Here is an 18,056-nt window from a genome sequence, read left to right on the forward strand (position 1 = left end):
TAGGTATGTTATTCAAGATCATCTCTACAAAATTTCACCTAATTTGACAATGGTTTGAGTTTTCAAAATTGAGATTCACACGAACAGTTCACGTTGAACAGTTTTAATTCATTCATTGATTTAATCTAATTTCAATATTTTAACGATGTCCGAATTATGTGAAATTTTGTAGAGATGATCTTGAATACCATACATAAATATTGAATCGTTTATGGTGAAAAAATTTGACCAAAAAGTGTGCCAAAATTAGAACTTCACTCTGTAATTTCAGAGTGAAGCTTCACTCTGGATAGAGACTGATATATATATATATATATCATATCTATATTAATTTTGCTGCAGACAACAAAACAGTATATTCTAAGAGGATTAGGGAAGAGCTGATGATGGCAGACATGCAAGATAAGGATGAAGCTCGCCAGCGTCGTGAAAAACGATTGGAGAAGTTGAAGTTGCAGAAAGCAAATGCAGAAGAAGAGGAGGATGATGTTTCTGAGTCGAGGGAAGAGCCATGTGACCGAAGTTATACAAAGGATCGATAAGCTTTGGCTCTTAACCTGTTAGCTTCAATGCATAACTAGTTGTCTTGTATGAATTGATCGATCACTTCCGTCTGCCTAAACTTGTGTTTTTTTCATCATGCATACGAACTTGTTTGATGATTTATCAGCTTTGGAGCTAAATCTGTTAGATAAAATGGTATGTTGTGATTCTCTTTCTAGCTAGGTCTTATTTATTTATTTATTTTTTCAGTCCCATGCATGCATGTTCTGTTATTTGCAGTTTCCATATATATGATATTGAGCCATGAATTCACTTTCATGAGAAATTACAACGTACATAAATAATTAGTGGTCGACTCACAAAATTTTGCATTTTCATGTTGGGTCTGACATTTGCAGTGCCATTTTACCGTCTGGAGGTGCTTGCTAATTAACCTCGTCATATCACGGTTTAATCTTCAGTGTTCGATACAAAATTTATTGTTCATAAAGTCGTTGCTGATGGTACAAATGCTGTGTGTAACCTTGCAATAAATTAATTTTATTTCTACAATTTCCTAGCAGCCTCATCATTCCCCAACCTTTGAAGTTTCCATTGAATTTTGGGGAAACTCATCAGACCCTTCTAATTTCACATTTCTCCTCCTTATCTCGCTCACTATAAAGGATAAACACAAGTAACAAGAGTAAGCACCGATACAAACCAAGAGCAAATGTGAAGTCGACCATTTTTGATTCAGGTATCAACATTTGCTCTCTGTATTAGAACATGATTTTATATAGTCAAGCAAACTTCATGGGTTATCTGAGGCTCTGAGTGAGTTGTGTGTATCATTCATTCCTTCGTGTTTAAGTTTATTGGTCTTTGTCTTGACTCTATTGTTCTTGCCGAAGTCCTTTAGATAAAGAATACTTTAATACTTTGTGAAAAGTAAAAACCTGTCCCGGTTCCCAATAATTTACTTCGAGAAAAATATGAAGAAAACTTGTCCGAGTGAACATTGTGTTTTTTTAGTTTCAAGAAAGAAGAGCTTTTGAGGTCAGATGGTCAAGTGGAGAGAGTAGAGAGAGTACGGACTAGCCAATTGATGAGAAGAACGTCTCCGCTAAGTAGAAAGTAATGGCCTTTATCATCACTGTTTACTCTTTTCTTTCTCTCTTTAAGGTTCTGGAATCACTTTGTGCTTTAACCCAGAAGCATTTTTGGTTTTGGGATCACTTGTACTATAGTAATGCATGCAGTGATCATCCTCTTATAGATTCTTAAGAGTTATTTGTTCAAAGCTCTCATCTTTTTCAAAATCTAAGAAGTGGGTTTTATGTGAAACGGTTCAGAATCATAGGGTTTGTGTTGAAGACGGAAGAAAAGAATTGCAAGAGTCTTGGTAGAGATGATGGAGGTTCCAGGCAAGAAAAAGCTCAAGCCTGACCCTTTCACTGATACTATATTTTCTTGGTCCCTGGAGGACATATTCAATGAGGATCTTTACAAAGACAAGGTATCTTGTTCCACTTTGTGATAGTTTACATCTCATATTCTTGTTCTTGTTATGAAAGGTTGTCGCTTTATGTTATTTTGATGTTTTGTTCTCATCATTCTGGATTGTTTTTTTCGATACAAATCATTCTGGATTGTCAATCCTTCAAATGTTGTTAGATATTGGTATTGCAGCTTTCTTTTTGGTAATGTGTTAGTGGGGAAGACCCACACAGGGAAATATTATTAATTTGGTGCAGAATGTTTTGTTGAATCTTCATGCCTATGAAAGGTGGTTGCTTTTTTGTTTTTATTTTAGCAGTTTTTTTTATACATTTTTTGCTTCCCTATTAATGCGATTCTGCTATTAAAGAACAGCGTTACCCATGAACAAAATGTGTTCATGGCCCATATGGAAGATGGAAGGTATTGGTTTTGCACATAAATAGCAGACCTTCTATACTACTTTAGGAATTCAGGCTAAACCAGGACTAGTAGAAAGAATTGAAGCTTGTACAATACTTTCTACTCCTGAATTTCAATATTAGATACCCATTACCGTTGATTTTGGATCATCAGGTTGGCTTAACTTTTAATCACATTGTAGTATGCTTGTTGAAACATACTATTCTGAACTTCTATGATAACACTATGTGCTGTATCCAAAAGAGTACTTATTTTGAGCCTTCACTTTTCTAGGTGAAGAAGATTCCTGAATGTTTTCAATCGGCTCAGCATTACTTTGGGTCTTACATATATCCTTTACTGGAAGAAACACGAGCGAAAGTGCATTCGAGTATGGAAACTCTTCGTAGAGTACCATTTGCTGAAGTAGTGGGTTTTGAAGAAGCCAAACCATATGGAACAAATCTATATGATGTCAAGGTTGATTACTGGCGAAACAGGTTCAGTGATAGTGGCAAGGAGCCATATAAAACTTTGCCTGGTGATCTTTTTGTTTTAACAGATGCTAAACCTGAAACTGTAAATGATTTACAAAAGGTAGGGAGGTCATGGGCTTTTGCATCAGCCACCAATGTCTCAGAAAGTGAGAATGAAGATGACAGTACCTCTCTTTATCTAAAAGTCAAGGCGTCAAAAGAGTTTGAAGTCGAAAATAACAGGACATCACTATTTGTAGTTTTCTTATTGAATTTAATCCCTGAAGGAAGAATTTGGAAAGCGTTGCACATGTCCAGGAATCTGAAGATTATCAATGAAGTTCTCTGCACTGATTCTATGGTAATGTAGGCCCTGAATGACTAATGTAGTTTTATTTATTCCATAGAGCTACAATTACATTAACAAGTATGATATGTAGTTATAAATCAGTAGGTTTTCATAATAATTCTGACAGTCTTCTTCTTTAGGCTTTAGGTAATGATACAATCACATGATTTGACTTTCTTTTAGTTGAATCCTCAATATTTTATATCAATCAAGCTATATATACTGGATTGATTGACTGATGCAATCACATCTTTAGACTTTCTTTAGCCTTGTATCTTTCCCATCTAACTCTACCAATTGATTTGGAATCGGGAGACCTTTTGTTGTTGGATTAAAAGCTGACATCTATTGTTGGAGCTGACTGATTATGCTATGCTTTGTAGGGTCAAAGAGATTTCTGCTCTGAAGAGTATAATAACATCTGGAATCAGAGTATAGTTAAGAGTTTATCATCCAGATTGAATGAGTCCCAAACTGGAGCGGTGTTGGCCTGCCTTAAAATGCTGCATTCTGGTGAAAATTCTGCGGTGGAACTTATCTGGGGTCCTCCTGGTACTGGAAAAACAAAGACCACAGTTACTCTGCTTTCCACCCTGCTCCAGATGAATTGTAGGACTCTTATTTGTGCTCCAACAAATGTTGCAATAACTGAAGTTGCTTCTCGTCTTGTGAAGATGGTGGGTAAAGCAGAGCCAGATGATTTGTTTTGCTCTTTAGGAGAGATACTTCTATTTGGAAATAAAGAGCGACTCAAAATTGGTTCAGACATTGAAGAAATCTATATGGATTGCCGTGTTAAAAGGCTGGTGGAATGTTTAGGGCCAAGGACTGGTTGGAGGCATTGCTTTGCTTCCATGATAAGTTTACTTGAGGATTGTGTTTCTGATTACCATATTTTCTTGGAAAATGAGCTCACCAAAGAGACAGAACATAATAGTGTTTGTGAAATGAAAGATAAAGAATGCAGAAGAGGTGCTCGAGTTAAAAAGGGGAAGTGCAAAACATTTGTTAAATTTTTGAAAGATAGATTTGTGTCTACTGCAACGCCGTTAAGATATTGCATTTCTGTGTTCTGTACTCATATAGGGAAAAATTATATTTCGGTAGATACTTTCCAAGATTTGGTTTCAATTATCCAGTTAGTTGATTCCTTTGAGCTACTATTGTCGCAAGACAATGTTGTTTCTGAAGTGGTGGAAGAACTCTTTTCTCATACTGATGTTGAAGATGTGCCCGAGTCATTTGTGGACAACTCCTTTGATCTTTGGATGATGAGAAGGGATTGCCTTTTAGCTTTACACAGTCTACGGGATTCTCTTAGTGAACTTAAACTTCCAAATATTGGGAATGAGGAGCTTATAAGGGAGTTCTGTTTTCAAAGAGCCACTCTAATATTTTGCACTGCATCTAGTTCATATAAGCTTCATAGAGTGGCAATGCAGCCACTAAGCCTTGTTGTTATTGATGAGGCTGCACAGCTGAAAGAGTGTGAGTCAACGATACCCCTGCAACTTCCAGGTGTGAAGCATGCTGTTCTTGTTGGCGATGAACGTCAGTTACCAGCTACGCTAACAAGCAATGTATGTTGAGGCTACATTTTCTCACAATCTTTCATCTACTTCTCTTTTTTTTATTGTACTTCTGTCTTATTTCAAAATCTGCTTCGTATCTCTTGCAGGTTTCTGATGAAGCTGGTTTTGCAAGAAGTTTGTTCGAGAGGTTGAGCTTGATGGGTCATTCAAAACATCTTTTAAATATGCAATACAGAATGCATCCGTCAATAAGTTTATTTCCAAATTCAAATTTCTATTATAACCTGATCCTCAATGCTCCGAATGTAAAACGAAGAAGCCACGAGAAGCACTATCTTCCAGGATCTATGTTTGGTCCCTATTCTTTTATTAATGTGATTGGTGGAAGAGAGGAGAAAGATGAGGATGGACATAGTCGAAAGAATATGGTTGAGGTTGCTATTGTTTCAAAAATACTGCGCAATCTGTACAAAGGTATGTCTAGCAGGAATTCTTCTTCACGTTCTCATCTCAGTATACTTAGTATGTGGGATTTCAGTTCAGCACATTTCATGCAAGTCTCCATTGCTTTGTTTTCAACCCAAGAAATATGCCTTTGTAGGGTTATATTTTTTTAAAACACCACCATGTCACACATAGCCGAAGTCTTATGCTCTTACTGTGTAATTTTAGTATATTCATTTGGCTTTTCTTGGTATATAGGGTGGATTGAATGCAAACAGAGACTCAGTATTGGTATAGTATCTCCCTATGCTGCTCAAGTAGTCGCCATTAAGGACAGAGTGGGTGAGAAATATGATAAGCTCGATGGCTTTGTAGTTAAGGTAAAAACAGTTGATGGGTTCCAAGGTGGAGAAGAGGATATAATTATAATATCCACCGTACGATCCAACAGCCATCAATCACTTCGATTCATTTCAAAACCAGAGAGAGTTAATGTCTCTCTCACAAGGGCTAGGTATTTCTTCACTTCAATTTTTTGTACTTTTGCTGTCTAATTTATAAATTTGGTGGATATGTCTGTTGAACTTGTGATGACTTCAGGCACTGTTTGTGGATTTTGGGGAATGAAAGGACTCTTTCTGATGGTGAATCAGTTTGGAAGGCCTTGGTCCTTGATGCCAAATGCCGTCAATGTTTCTTTAATGCCGATGAAGACAAGGATTTAGCCAAGGCCATATTAGAAGTAAAGAAAGAGTTTGACCAATATGATGATTTGCTCAATGCGGACAGCGTACTTTTTAGAAGTGCTAGATGGAAGGTAAAGCTCTTGGTTGTTACTATGTATGTTTATATTCTGTGTTTCTCTGTCGTATCTTCCTTTATTTCAAAAAAAACTTCTACTAATGGAACTATTCAATGTTTTTGCTTAACGGGATTATTTGGTTTGTACATTATCTTCAGGTACTTTTCAGTGATAACTTTCTGAAGTCATTCAAGAAACTGACATCTGTCCGCTTGCGGAAGTCAGTCCTACATCTTCTACTGAATCTTTCCAGTGGTTGGAGACCTAAGAAGCAAAACTTTGAGACAATTTGTGGTAGTTCTTCCATGATCTTGAAGAAGTTTAAGGTTGAACGTCTATACATTGTTTGCACTAATGATATTGCAAAGAACTTGCACTATGTTCAAGTTTTGAAGATCTGGGACATATTGCCACTGGAGGATATTCCGAAGTTGATAATCCGCCTGGATAGTATTTTCAACAGATATGCTGATGACTTTATTAATCTTTGCAAGGAGAAGTGTCTTGATGGGTATGTTGTTTAACCATCTAGTTTGGTTAAAATGCCTTTAAAATAATTATGACTCCTTTCTGTATTGCTAACTTGTTGTTGGTTTTGTTAATCATTTGTAACCAGTGAACTAGAGGTTCCAAAAAGTTGGGCACCGTCGTTGCAATTTTCCCGGTTTAAGGATCTTAACACCAGTGAAGCTCAGAGTGATCTAGTTGGTGACACTTCTGATTGCCGAAGCTATGTTGAGAACTCACAGGTCAGCGAGAGTTTGTTACTGATGAAATTTTATTCCTTATCATCTGGGGTAGTAAACCACTTGTTGTCAGACCGTGAGGGTGGAGAACTAGATCTTCCATTTGAAGTTACAGATGAAGAGATGGAGATTATCCTGTATCGTAGAAGTTCCTTTATAGTCGGAAGGTCAGGGACTGGGAAAACAACAGTTTTAACAATGAAATTGTTTCAGAAAGAACAGTGGCACCAATTCGCAGTTCAAGGATGCTATAATGGTCAAAACAGTAGCATAGTTGAGCAAAGTTCTGCAGCTACTGAAGGGAAAGTTCTGCGCCAGCTTTTTGTGACAGTCAGTCCTAAGCTATGTTTTGCCATCAAGCGTCATGTTTCACACTTGAAAAGGTGATTGAACTTTTCCTGAAATAGATATTTTCTGCTTACTAGCTCTATTGTGAGTTTAGGTTTATGATATGAATCATTAAACTACATCATTTTCCAGATATCATGCTTAGGAATTATGGTGTCACATTAAACTAAAGTCATTTTTAATTATTGTTGTTTCTTGTAAAAAATAATTCTTTCCCAAATATGATCACTTTTGATGTAAATTAAACAACCATATGTCTACTTCATCTCAGTCTAAAGTCTAAACTGTGTTTAATTCTTGTTCAGAATTTGCTGCACTAGTACATGAATGTTGATCTCTGTTACTTGTAATGAAATCTCTTTCCTGGGTAAAAATATAAATCTTCTGACTCCTAACTTATAAGTACTAGAGGCACAACTTTAATTTGCTAATTTTGATGTCTACAGTTTTGTTTGTGGTGGAGGTAACTCAGCTGACTCAAGTGAGGGAAGTTTGATTGATATTGATTTTGATGAGGAAACCCAATGCAAGGATATACAAGATTCATTTCACGATATTCCTCCGTGTTCTTATCCACTTGTCATTACATTCCATAAGTTTTTGATGATGCTCGATGGAACATTGAGTAACTCATACTTTGAGAGATTCCTTGACGTTGCTGCTAGTGCTGACCATTTTAGGAGTACGAGATCAGTTGCATTTCAGAGCTTTATAAGGACAAAAGAAGTTAATTATGAACGGTTTAGCTCTTTGTATTGGCCCCATTTTAATACTCAGATAACAAAGAAGCTTGACGTTTCAAGAGTCTTCATAGAGATTATTTCTTATATAAAAGGTGGCTTGGGAGCTATAGATGCATGTGATGGTAAACTCAGCCGGGAGGATTATGTTCATTTGTGTGAGGGCAGGGGTTCTAATCTGAGCAAGCAAAAGAGAGAAGCAATATATGATGTTTTTCAGGCCTATGAAAAGTTGAAGATGGAAAATGGTGAATTCGATCTGGCTGATTTTGTGATTGATCTCCACCGTCGACTCAAGAATGAAAAATATGAGGGTGATCGGATGGAATTCGTTTATATTGATGAGGTTCAAGATCTAACAATGAGTCAAATTGCTCTTTTTAAACATATGTGCAACAATGTTGAAGAGGGATTTGTTTTTTCTGGTGATACAGCACAAACTATAGCAAGGGGTATCGACTTTAGGTTTCAGGATATAAGACATCTGTTCTACAAGAAGTTTGTGTTGGAGTCAAGAAGCAATAAAAACGATGAAAGAACAGAAAAGGGCCTCATCTCTGAATTACTTCAGTTGACTCAGAACTTCCGTACTCATGCTGGCATATTGAAGTTATCACAAAGCATTGTTGAACTGCTGTATAGGTTTTTCCCCTTTTCTGTGGATGTTTTAAAACCTGAAACCAGTCTGATTTATGGTGAAGCACCAGTTTTGCTTGAATCTGGAGAAAATGAAAATGCAATCATGAAAATATTTGGAAACAGTGGAAATATAGTTGGCTTTGGTGCAGAGCAAGTGATTTTGGTGCGAGATGATGGTGCTCGACAGGAAATATCCAAATTTGTAGGGAAGAATGCTCTTGTCCTAACAATTGTGGAGTGTAAGGGCCTTGAGTTTCAGGTAATCACAATATTTATTCACTTATCTTTATTTTTTGAGAAAGTTATTTTGATTGATTCAAGTCAAAACAGGACATGCGCGCGCACACACACACGTTATATATACCATTTATTCCAAGTGAATTCTAACTACACATCAGAAAATGATCAATCATGATTCATAAATCATCCAGTCCATTTTAATGTTGACTATGTCTAAATTCTGAAGTCTATTTTCAAATTCGATCTAATACTAATGTATCTGTCCCTCTAGGATGTACTCTTTTACGTGTACATTCTGGGTTTACATCAGGGAATTGATTGTTATGCTGAAATTTTTGTTGACATATTCCGTCCTAAAGTTTCTCTATCATCTTTACAGGATGTCCTCTTATACAACTTTTTCAGCTCATCTCCTTTGAAAAAGCAGTGGAGGGTTATATATGATTACATGAAGGAACAAGATTTACTCGACTCCACATTACCTAAGGGCTTTCCAAGTTTCAGTGAATCAAAACACACAATATTGTGCTCTGAACTGAAGCAATTATATGTTGCCGTTACTCGGACAAGACAGAGATTGTGGATTTGTGAAAATGTGGAAGACCTCTCGAAACCTATGTTTGACTATTGGAAGAAAAAATGTCTTGTGCAACAAAGGAAGCTAGATGATTCGCTTGCCCAGGCAATGCAAGTGGCAAGCAGTCCAGAGGAGTGGAAATCACGAGGCATAAAGGTTTGCTTCATCTTTCATATAGAAGATAGCTATGTCTGTTGTTGACAACATTATTTCGAGTAATGTTGTTCTTTTATATTTGCCCTGCAGTTATATCATGAACAGAACTATGAAATGGCCACAATGTGCTTTGAAAGAGCTGGTGATACGTACTGGGAAAGGAGGTCCAAAGCTTCTGGCCTTAAAGCTGTTGCTGAGCGTATGCAATCATCAAATCCTGAAGAGGCTAAATCTATTCTTAGAGAAGCTGCTGAAATATTTGATGCTATTGGCAAGGCAGATTCTGCTGCGAGATGTTTTTCTGACTTGGGGGAGTATGAAAGAGCAGGTAGGTGTAATCAAACACCAGTGTACTTTATATTTTTTAGTTTTTTCATCTGTTGGTCGATTGATTTGTGTAACTTTGGTTAGGAATGCTGTTTATTAAAAATCTAGCTTTTCACTTTGTAAAATATTTATGGTGCAGCCAGGATATATTTAGAAAAATGTGGAGAATCTGAACTTCGAAGAGCTGCAGAATGTTTTTCACTAGCAGGATGCTACGAGGATGCTGCAGATGTCTATGCCAAGGGCAATTTTTTCTCTGAGTGTCTCACTGTTTGTGCGAATGGGAAACTATTTGAGATGGGTTTGCAGTATATCAATTATTGGAAACAGCATGCTGTTGAGGACTGTGTAAAAGCTAGTAGAGGAGAAGGAATAGACAAAATGGAGCAGGAGTTCTTGGAGAGCTGTGCACTTCACTATCATAAGTTGAAAGATAACAGATTCATGATGAAATTTGTGAAAGCTTTCAATTCTGTAACATTGATGCGGGACTTTTTGAAAAGATTAGAGAGCTTTGATGAGCTTTTGTCACTGGAGGAAGAATTTGGGAATTTTCTGGAAGCAGCTCAAATCGCCCAGCTTAAGGGTGAGATTCTACTTGAATCTGATTTCCTTGGAAAGGCAGGCAAGTTCAAAGAGGCCTCACTGCAAATTCTATGTTATGTATTGTCCAAGTCTCTTTGGTCATCTGGTAGCAAAGGCTGGCCCATGAAGAAGTTTCCACAACAGGAGGAGCTTTTGACGAAGGCCAAGTCGTTTGCCAAGAATGGGAAAGATAATGTTTGTGAGCTAGTTTGCACTGAGGCGGAGATTTTATTGAAAGGGCAGGATGACTTGGCTGTTTTGAAGCAGCAGATGGATGCTTCTCAAAGACATAAGAGTATCAGAGGTGAAGTTTTATCAGCTCGAAAAGTTTTGGATGCCCATCTCTCTCCAAGAACTGATAAGTATATATGGGAGAAAGAATTGATTGGAGATCTTGTAAAGCATTCAAAAGACAAAATATCTATGAATCAGGTGTCCATTGATTCGCTTGTCTACTACTGGAATTTCTGGAAGGAGAATATTCTCCACATTATTGAATCTGTAGGATGTTTGGAAACTCCAGTATACAATAGCTATGTGGAGCTCTGTTTCACTTGTTTAGGAGTTTGGAGGTTATACCATAATATGAATCCAATCTATGTTTTACTGATCCCTGATGCTGATTGGGTCAGAGGTGTGGAGAAAAGGCATTTGAAAAGTTATGGGAAGTTGGTCTCCATTGATGTTCACCAGCTCATTCCAGCTGCTCAGAATTATTGGGGTTCAGAACTGCTCTCTGTTGGCATCAAAGTTTTGGAAAAGCTCGAGGCACTATTCAAGTACCCACCAAAGAACTCTGGCACCACATTCTTCCAGTGCAAGGCTCTTACCCTTATTTATGATGTGGCAAGATATCTATTGGATTCCGCATGTTTGAAGCCAAGGAATCATTATACGTCGACATTACAGAAGCTTGTTACATTTTCGACTACGCAGTATGTTGCTTACATCTTTCCTTTAGATTGGAGGAATTCATTGGGACAGAACATGATTTCTCTCAGAAGAACTGATGCCTCAAAGAATGTGCTGAATCAAGTGATAGCTGATTATGCCAGTTTGAAGAATGAGCTGTCTTATGGCCAGATTGGAAGGATTGCAATGATCATTCTGGGGTCAGGTAAGCTGAATACTGAACTCTCTAGTGAGCTTGTGAAAAAACTTGAATTTCATGCACCATGGAAGGCCTTCATTGAGAATCTCTGTGCGAGCATTGGACCTGGAAGTACCAGTCATGAGCCAATAAAGTTGTCTGTCATGCAGTGGTTACATGAGGCTTTGGTTGAAACTTATAGTGCTAATTGGGGGGAGATTCCTGACTACATATCACCTGGGTGCTTCTTGTATCTTGTTGAGCGCCTTCTGTTTTCCGCAAGTTGCTTTCAAGGTTTTGTTATCACTACAAGTTCATGCTTTATTGAATGGCTGATATACCAGGATGAAGATACCAGCTCACGTTCCATAGTGACTGGTGGGCGTCCTTCTCTGGGACGCATTCTTCCTTTTTTGATTGAGGTTGTTCGTGGTTGTATTTTTAACATGCAGAATATGATTGAATGGATTCAGAAGTCTGACAGAAATTGGAGGAAGTATTACCAGCCACTCATGCTGCGATTGGTTACCGTCTTGTGTTTGATTCATTTGAACTTCAATTCGTGTTTGGATATAATCCATGAGCTGCTGGGGAGGAACTACATAACTGAACTCCTTCCATGGGAGTTTTTCGATGCACTTAGGAGGAGGAGGAAGCACAATTCTCTCAGTTTAAATGTGAATGTGCTTGCTGGAGCTCTCAAGAAGATTGATAATACTTTGGTGATCGCAAGTTTTGGGCCTGATTGTTCCAGATTCTTCTGTTCAGATGCCATCTTTGTCGACATGACGGTCAAGCAATCCAAGGATGACATATTGAGAAAATGGTTTCCAAATCCGCCTGTCACTCAAGTTGGATCTGTTGGTGCTGAAGGTAGTGGTTCATGCAGTGTGACCGCTGCAAATGATTCTAAGGCAGGGAAGGGTTCTAAGCTCCATCCTCCAGACTCCAGCTTGTTAAAACAGACTGACGTTGCAGCTGAGAAGCAGCATGAAGCTGAAGACAGTCCCAGTAAAGATGAGGGTGATTGCCCATCCAAATCGTCAGATCAGCAGTCGGAGCATCATGACGTCAAAGACAGCCACACAAAGGGCGAGGAGGAAAACAACGCATCCAGCCCCACGAAAGGCGAGGAGGAAAACAACGTATCCAGCCCCACAAAAGGCGAGGCGGAAAACAACGCATCCAGCAAATCGAATCAAACAAGCCAACAAGGTGCTGATACTTCCATCACATCTAGCAGTAAAGAAGCTGGAACCAAGTCGAAGAACAAGCCAAAGGGCAAGAACAAGAAAAACAAGAAGAAAGGAGGCCGGAAATAGCCAAGTCGCATCGCCCTGAAATTTCATGTACTTTGGAAACTCATATTATCTGATGTAACTCGATCATATTATCTGTAGCTACTGCATTTTATTTCATGAAGTTGTTACAAATCTGCGCAGAGCTAAATGCATTGCAGTAGAGATCACAGCAAGAAAAGATTGAACTGCTATTAGAGAAACTCGAACGAAACAAAAATGTCTGGCCTTTTTATTTTCGACAGATAACAAAACTCTATAACAATGCTAGAGGGAACAAGCATCATCTTCTGCTCAATTCTCATCGCTGCCGAAAAGCTTGATTCTTGACAATGGCTTCCTGAGGTAGCCATCCACCTCAAACTTCTTCGGCGAAAGCTGCCTGTACTTCTCAAACTGCTCCTTGGCCTCATCATTCCTCTCCAGCAAGCTGTAAATCATTCCTCTACAAAAGTAAGGCCTGAAGTCTTTAGGATCTTCCTTGACTAATTCATTGTAGCTACTCAAAGCATCATCCACATTCTTCTGCAGAAACTGTATCTGCGCCATGATCAGCTTCACGTCTCTGGCCTCCTTGACTTTGTTTTCTTCCTCCGCCACCTTCAGCGCCTCCTCCAGCCGCCGGAGCACGGCGTGGCCCTCGCCGGAGCGGTCCATGAGCAGAGCGTTCTCGAACAAGGCCTCGAACGAGAGCGGATTCGACTCGAGAATTTCCTCGAACACCTGCCGTGCACTGTCGAGCTCTCCCATCTCGCTCAGAACTCTCGCCGTCAGGAACTTCCACTCCGTCACGGCCGGCTGCGCCGCCGTGAGGCGGTTGAGGATCTTGAGCGCCTCGTCGTCCTCGCCGTTCTCGAGCTTCTGCTGGAGGAGCGACTTGAGCGCGGCGACGGCGTCGGAGTTGGAGCCGAGGAAGTCGGACAGCGGCGAGGCTTGGTTGCTCTCGTCTTTGACCTGAGAAGCCGCCGGAGCGGCTTCTTCTTGTTGCTGTTCGGAGACGGTGGCCGGCGGGTGGTCGGCGCGGGCGAGGAGCTTGGAGGAGCTGTGGAAGGCGGTGGCGGTGAGGCCGACGAGGATGGCGGCCTTGGCGTATTGCTTGGCGGTTTGGAGAATGGAGGAGGAGGAGGAGGAGGGGTGGTGGTTGGTGGAGGCGGAGACTTTGAGGGCATTGTGGGAATTGGGAGGGGCAAAACGGAGAAGAGAAAATTGGGTGGGTTTGGTAGGAGGAGTGAGCTTGATTTGGAAGAGCGATGAACAAGATGACGAGGAGGCTAGAGTTGAAGAGTTCATGGTTAAACCAATTCAGACTGGTTCTGCTTCTCTACAAGGCTTTGGGGGTTCAAGGAATAAGAGAGAGAGCTAAAAGTCGCTGGTGTATATATAAGCTCTGGTGTTACTTGCCATTTTACCAACTACCCTTCTCTAGAAGCAAAGCATTAGTCGAGAGAGTGCTTCATAGTTCATACCATTCATTACCTGTGATGGGTGACATATTCAACAACTTGATTTTTTGAAATGCTGTATAGATAGAGGCATCAATGGTGAAATGATGCATTGGAGGAGTTGTATTAAGTTACATATTTACAATGGGGGTTTTGTTTCTGGAAGCAACATGAGATTGAACAAGGAGGCGATGCCGGAGTAGTGGGGAGATTGGATTAGATGCCCAGCCGCTTGACGCCGCATTCAGAGCAGAATTTGGAGGTTTCTCTCAGGTACTGGGTTCCGCATTCGTCACAAAACTTGGCGGGGTTCGAAGGCTGGCATAAAGAGCAATTCATAAGGATCAGTAAGCAGAATTTAGTCACTGACGGTTGCCATTTGAAATCACATAACCATCACTTGTAGTGGATTCATTACACAACAAAGAGAACAATAAGTAAAACGGAGTGTTTTAACAATGACATCAACAGAAGAAAGTGAAGGACAAACTAGCATCAGTGCTCATTGCAGCTGCAGTTTTATAGATTTGCCTTGTTGGTAACACTATAGTATGGCAACTGATGTTTTGTACAGGATCTTTCATACACTTTGATATCAATATGAAAAGTAATATAGATACTCACCAATACATGTAAGCGTCCCCCTACATGTTGTAAGCAAGCCATGTGTTGCGATATGGTTGACGAATGATGAGCATGATGAGGTATATCAGATAGGTGAGAGGTTGGACCGCATTCATGGTTTTGGGAATAGTGAACAGCGTGCTGATTTTGGTGCATGGGCTGGTGATGGTTTTGATGAACAGTTTGAAACTGAGATTGAAGTGACAGAGGTTGCATATGATGATGCTTGGATGGAGTCTCCTGTTGATTCTGTGGCTGCCAGGACGAGAAACACATTTATATCATCAACAAAAACATTAAGGGAAGCACATTAGCAAATTCAATAAAGCAAAAGCCATACAGAGCAACATTAATCTATAAGTAGTTTTCCAAAATAGAGATCTCCACGACCACTCTAGAATCCAAGATGAAAGATGACCACACTATACTTGGGTTCTAAGCAGATGAAAGTCTTGCTGTTGTTGGTTGCACATCAATAGAAGTGTATGTCAATAGTTTCAACACTACCAATTGCTGGTAATCTCTACCCACACAACCTAATAACTAGTGTTCAATGTTGTAGGACTGGCAAATATGCATGTTGATTACTTTCTAAGAAGATATATATTTCAGTAATAAAATTGGCATGATGGTGATACAATTAATCAGAATACCTAATGTCTTTGGAGAGGACGAGTCCTCTCCCCAAATCAATTTTCGCCGAAGCATATTCCCTTTCTTAAGATGATCCAACAAACCTAAGTGTAAAGATCAATTTTGAACTGCTCATGTGAATCCAAGATCTAATATAGTTCCAATATGCTGATAATCCGGTCAAAAGATAAGACAACAGTTATGAAATTAATTCTTACTTCATTTACAGAGCGGAATCCTTGGGCAGCAGCCAACATAGAAGAATTGTCAGGTGCAGGATACGACTGAAAAAGAAAAAATCACATATATGCGTTCAATTTATTTGTAAAGTTGAACAATTACGACATAACAACAAAGGTCACCCCATAAATAACTTGAAGTTTTAACGGCATTATGATTAGATCAGGCATACTATACGACAATGAAATTATTGTAAGATGTATGGGGCTCTCTTAGTAAGACACCCTTAATAAAGTTTTAATGGCATTATGATTAGATCAAGCATACCATACATGAACAAAAAATATTGTAAGATGTATATGCATCTAAGACCTATGTCATTATAAGTTTGACAATACAATTGTTCAACAAAATCCCATTCTCCATGGTGGAATTAACCTTCAACTCCTTTTGTTAATGTGATGTAATTAGCTTTGTACTATTTAAGAAACAATTTGCATCAAGGCATTGAGCTTACAGGTAAACCGAGTATGTTAGGAGAAGAGTTTGATGGAACACGCCTATACTTGTGTCTTGGAGAGTAGAACTTAAAGTCTTGAGCAGAGACAGCCACTTCATTCCGACCAGTCAATCTTATGAACCTGCAACAAAGAGCAGACTAGTCATTAATCTTGTCCGATCAACTTGGTCACTTCACTTCTGATAAACTCATGTAAAGCGAGTAACAGGACATTTAGTAACAGATTAGCAGTCACCAAACATACCACTCAGCTTCATCAATAGGTAGGCTATTTGGTTTCTCAACAATATCCAAACCATTTACTACCACAAATCGGACACGCTTCTCTTCTTGTACAACCAACTCTGGAAATCTTGTCCTAGTTTCAAGGGAAGTGGCCAATTCTCTTCTCTTAAACGAATACGGTCCTAACGAAACAAAGAACAATTCTTTAAGGCCATTCACTCTTCACATTGCTCAATTCAACATCATATCTACTGTTAAAACTCATTACCTTTCTTGGGAAATTTCTTAGCCAGCAATCTATACAAACCACCAGCTGCTTCAAGAGCAACACCAATAGTCTTTTCGCGAAATCCACCCAAGGAAGCAAGCCTATTGTCCACATCATTAACAAGAGTTTCGTACATATTTGCAATATACATCAACGGCAATGCGAACCTCGGGTCTCCTTCAAGCTGTACCTCCCCAAGCTTCCTCTTACTAAGCTTATCTTGCCCGGACTGAGCACTGTAATCACCGCCACCACTAACCTCACTATCAATCGCTTCGATCACATGTTCACTTATAAAATGATCCACCACAAGTTGCAGAAACCTCGCCCTAGATGACTCAATCGGTGACACATCTACTCCGAAATTGATTCAAATAATCAGTACATAAAATGTAGCATAAATTGAATGAGAGTTGAATTGAGATATGAGTTTGCTGCTACCTTGGAGGCATAGAATGTCGTATGTAGCTCTGGAGCTAGACGACCCGTCGTTGTCGAGACTAGACCGCTCGTCGTCCACGCCGACGCCGTGAATCGGGAGAGAGTTGGAGAAGGACTCGTGGATGCAGTCGCTGACGACGGCGCTGGAGTCGTCGTCGTTGTCGAGGACGCCGTCGTCGACTGCGTCCGCGGCGACGATGGATTCGAGCTTGGCGGAGGAGCGGGAGTCGACGACGACGGCGTTGTTGAGGTCGTGGTGGAGAGGGCTGCCGGCGATGAAGGAATTGGGCGGCGGCGGCGATCTCATGTTGTAGTGCTGCAACGGAACCCTACTCCCCATTTTCGATTCTTCTTCTTCTTCTTCTCTTTCAACCGGAAACTGAAAACCGAAAACTGAAAATGTAACGGCTATGTAGACTGAGAAATTTAGCAAAGGAATCCAAGCCTCAGACCGTACCTCAGGTTCTGGATCCAAGCCTGACTCTTGTTCCAAGCCAGGGTTTCAGTCCTTTATATACAATGTGGGTGTGGGATAGAGTAAGGGCACCCTCATGCTTCTTCGGATGGTCCTCTCTGTAGTCAAGACTTGACAAACTCACTTCAATGTTCCAGTAAATGAGAAGATTGAATGTCAACCCGCAATGCAAGGCGCTTTGGTACTCAATTTATTTATACGTTGTGCACTAAAAAATTTCTAGTAAAGTTTATAGGTGCATGAATCTCTTCATCGTATTTAGCATTTATGAATTTCTCAATAGAAAAAAAATTAACGAAATTGTTTGTTTAAATTTTTTATTTCAATTTACGTCAATTCAGTTATATTCCAAATTTTTCATGTAACCAAACAAGAAAAATTACATCACGACACGTTTCTCTGGTAAATTAAAGATGTCGTAAAGGTAACATATTTGTCAATGATGAAGAGTCCTAGCTATAATCAGATTATTCAACCATACACAATATCTAGAAGATCAAAATACCCTCCAATC

General features: G+C 39.5%; 3 protein-coding genes across 3 annotated transcripts; 1 reads left to right on the forward strand and 2 right to left on the reverse strand.

Annotated features, from left to right (window-relative positions):
• Positions 1-1,693: 1,693 nt before the first annotated feature.
• On the forward strand, positions 1,694-12,758 carry LOC126792936 (uncharacterized). Its single transcript, XM_050519459.1, has 12 exons — positions 1,694-2,002; positions 2,680-3,222; positions 3,594-4,790; positions 4,889-5,216; positions 5,445-5,700; positions 5,787-6,003; positions 6,147-6,499; positions 6,605-7,117; positions 7,529-8,720; positions 9,081-9,434; positions 9,525-9,762; positions 9,901-12,758. The coding sequence occupies exons 1-12, from the start codon at positions 1,895-1,897 to the stop codon at positions 12,756-12,758; spliced, it is 8,157 nt and encodes a 2,718-aa protein (XP_050375416.1). The 5' UTR covers positions 1,694-1,894.
• Positions 12,759-12,946: 188 nt separating this feature from the next.
• LOC126792938 (protein SLOW GREEN 1, chloroplastic) lies at positions 12,947-14,173 on the reverse strand. The gene has a single exon (XM_050519461.1). It carries the CDS (start codon positions 14,022-14,024, stop codon positions 13,029-13,031), a length of 996 nt encoding a protein of 331 aa, XP_050375418.1. The 5' UTR covers positions 14,025-14,173; the 3' UTR covers positions 12,947-13,028.
• A 173-nt stretch (positions 14,174-14,346) lies between these two features.
• On the reverse strand, positions 14,347-17,539 carry LOC126792937 (uncharacterized protein At2g02148). Its single transcript, XM_050519460.1, has 8 exons — positions 17,525-17,539; positions 17,068-17,446; positions 16,627-16,980; positions 16,378-16,540; positions 16,131-16,254; positions 15,652-15,717; positions 14,801-15,055; positions 14,347-14,494 (listed from the first exon to the last, which is right to left on the reverse strand). The coding sequence occupies exons 2-8, from the start codon at positions 17,405-17,407 to the stop codon at positions 14,393-14,395; spliced, it is 1,404 nt and encodes a 467-aa protein (XP_050375417.1). The 5' UTR covers positions 17,408-17,446; positions 17,525-17,539; the 3' UTR covers positions 14,347-14,392.
• Positions 17,540-18,056: the final 517 nt, after the last annotated feature.

Source organism: Argentina anserina, chromosome 4, assembly GCF_933775445.1.
Source record: "Argentina anserina chromosome 4, drPotAnse1.1, whole genome shotgun sequence".
In the NCBI taxonomy this organism is placed as follows: Eukaryota; Viridiplantae; Streptophyta; class Magnoliopsida; order Rosales; family Rosaceae; genus Argentina; species Argentina anserina.

Coding starts and splice junctions, on each gene's coding strand:
- LOC126792936 (XM_050519459.1), top strand. CDS start 1,895: ATGATGGAGGTTCCAGGCAAGAAAAAGCTCAAGCCTGACCCTTTCACT. Junction 2,003..2,679: donor AGGATCTTTACAAAGACAAG/GTATCTTGTTCC, acceptor TCACTTTTCTAG/GTGAAGAAGATTCCTGAATG. Junction 4,791..4,888: donor CAGCTACGCTAACAAGCAAT/GTATGTTGAGGC, acceptor TATCTCTTGCAG/GTTTCTGATGAAGCTGGTTT.
- LOC126792938 (XM_050519461.1), bottom strand. CDS start 14,024: ATGAACTCTTCAACTCTAGCCTCCTCGTCATCTTGTTCATCGCTCTTC.
- LOC126792937 (XM_050519460.1), bottom strand. CDS start 17,407: ATGGGGAGTAGGGTTCCGTTGCAGCACTACAACATGAGATCGCCGCCG. Junction 16,981..17,067: donor CGACATTCTATGCCTCCAAG/GTAGCAGCAAAC, acceptor ATTTCGGAGTAG/ATGTGTCACCGATTGAGTCA. Junction 15,056..15,651: donor GATTCCGCTCTGTAAATGAA/GTAAGAATTAAT, acceptor TCGTCCTGGCAG/CCACAGAATCAACAGGAGAC.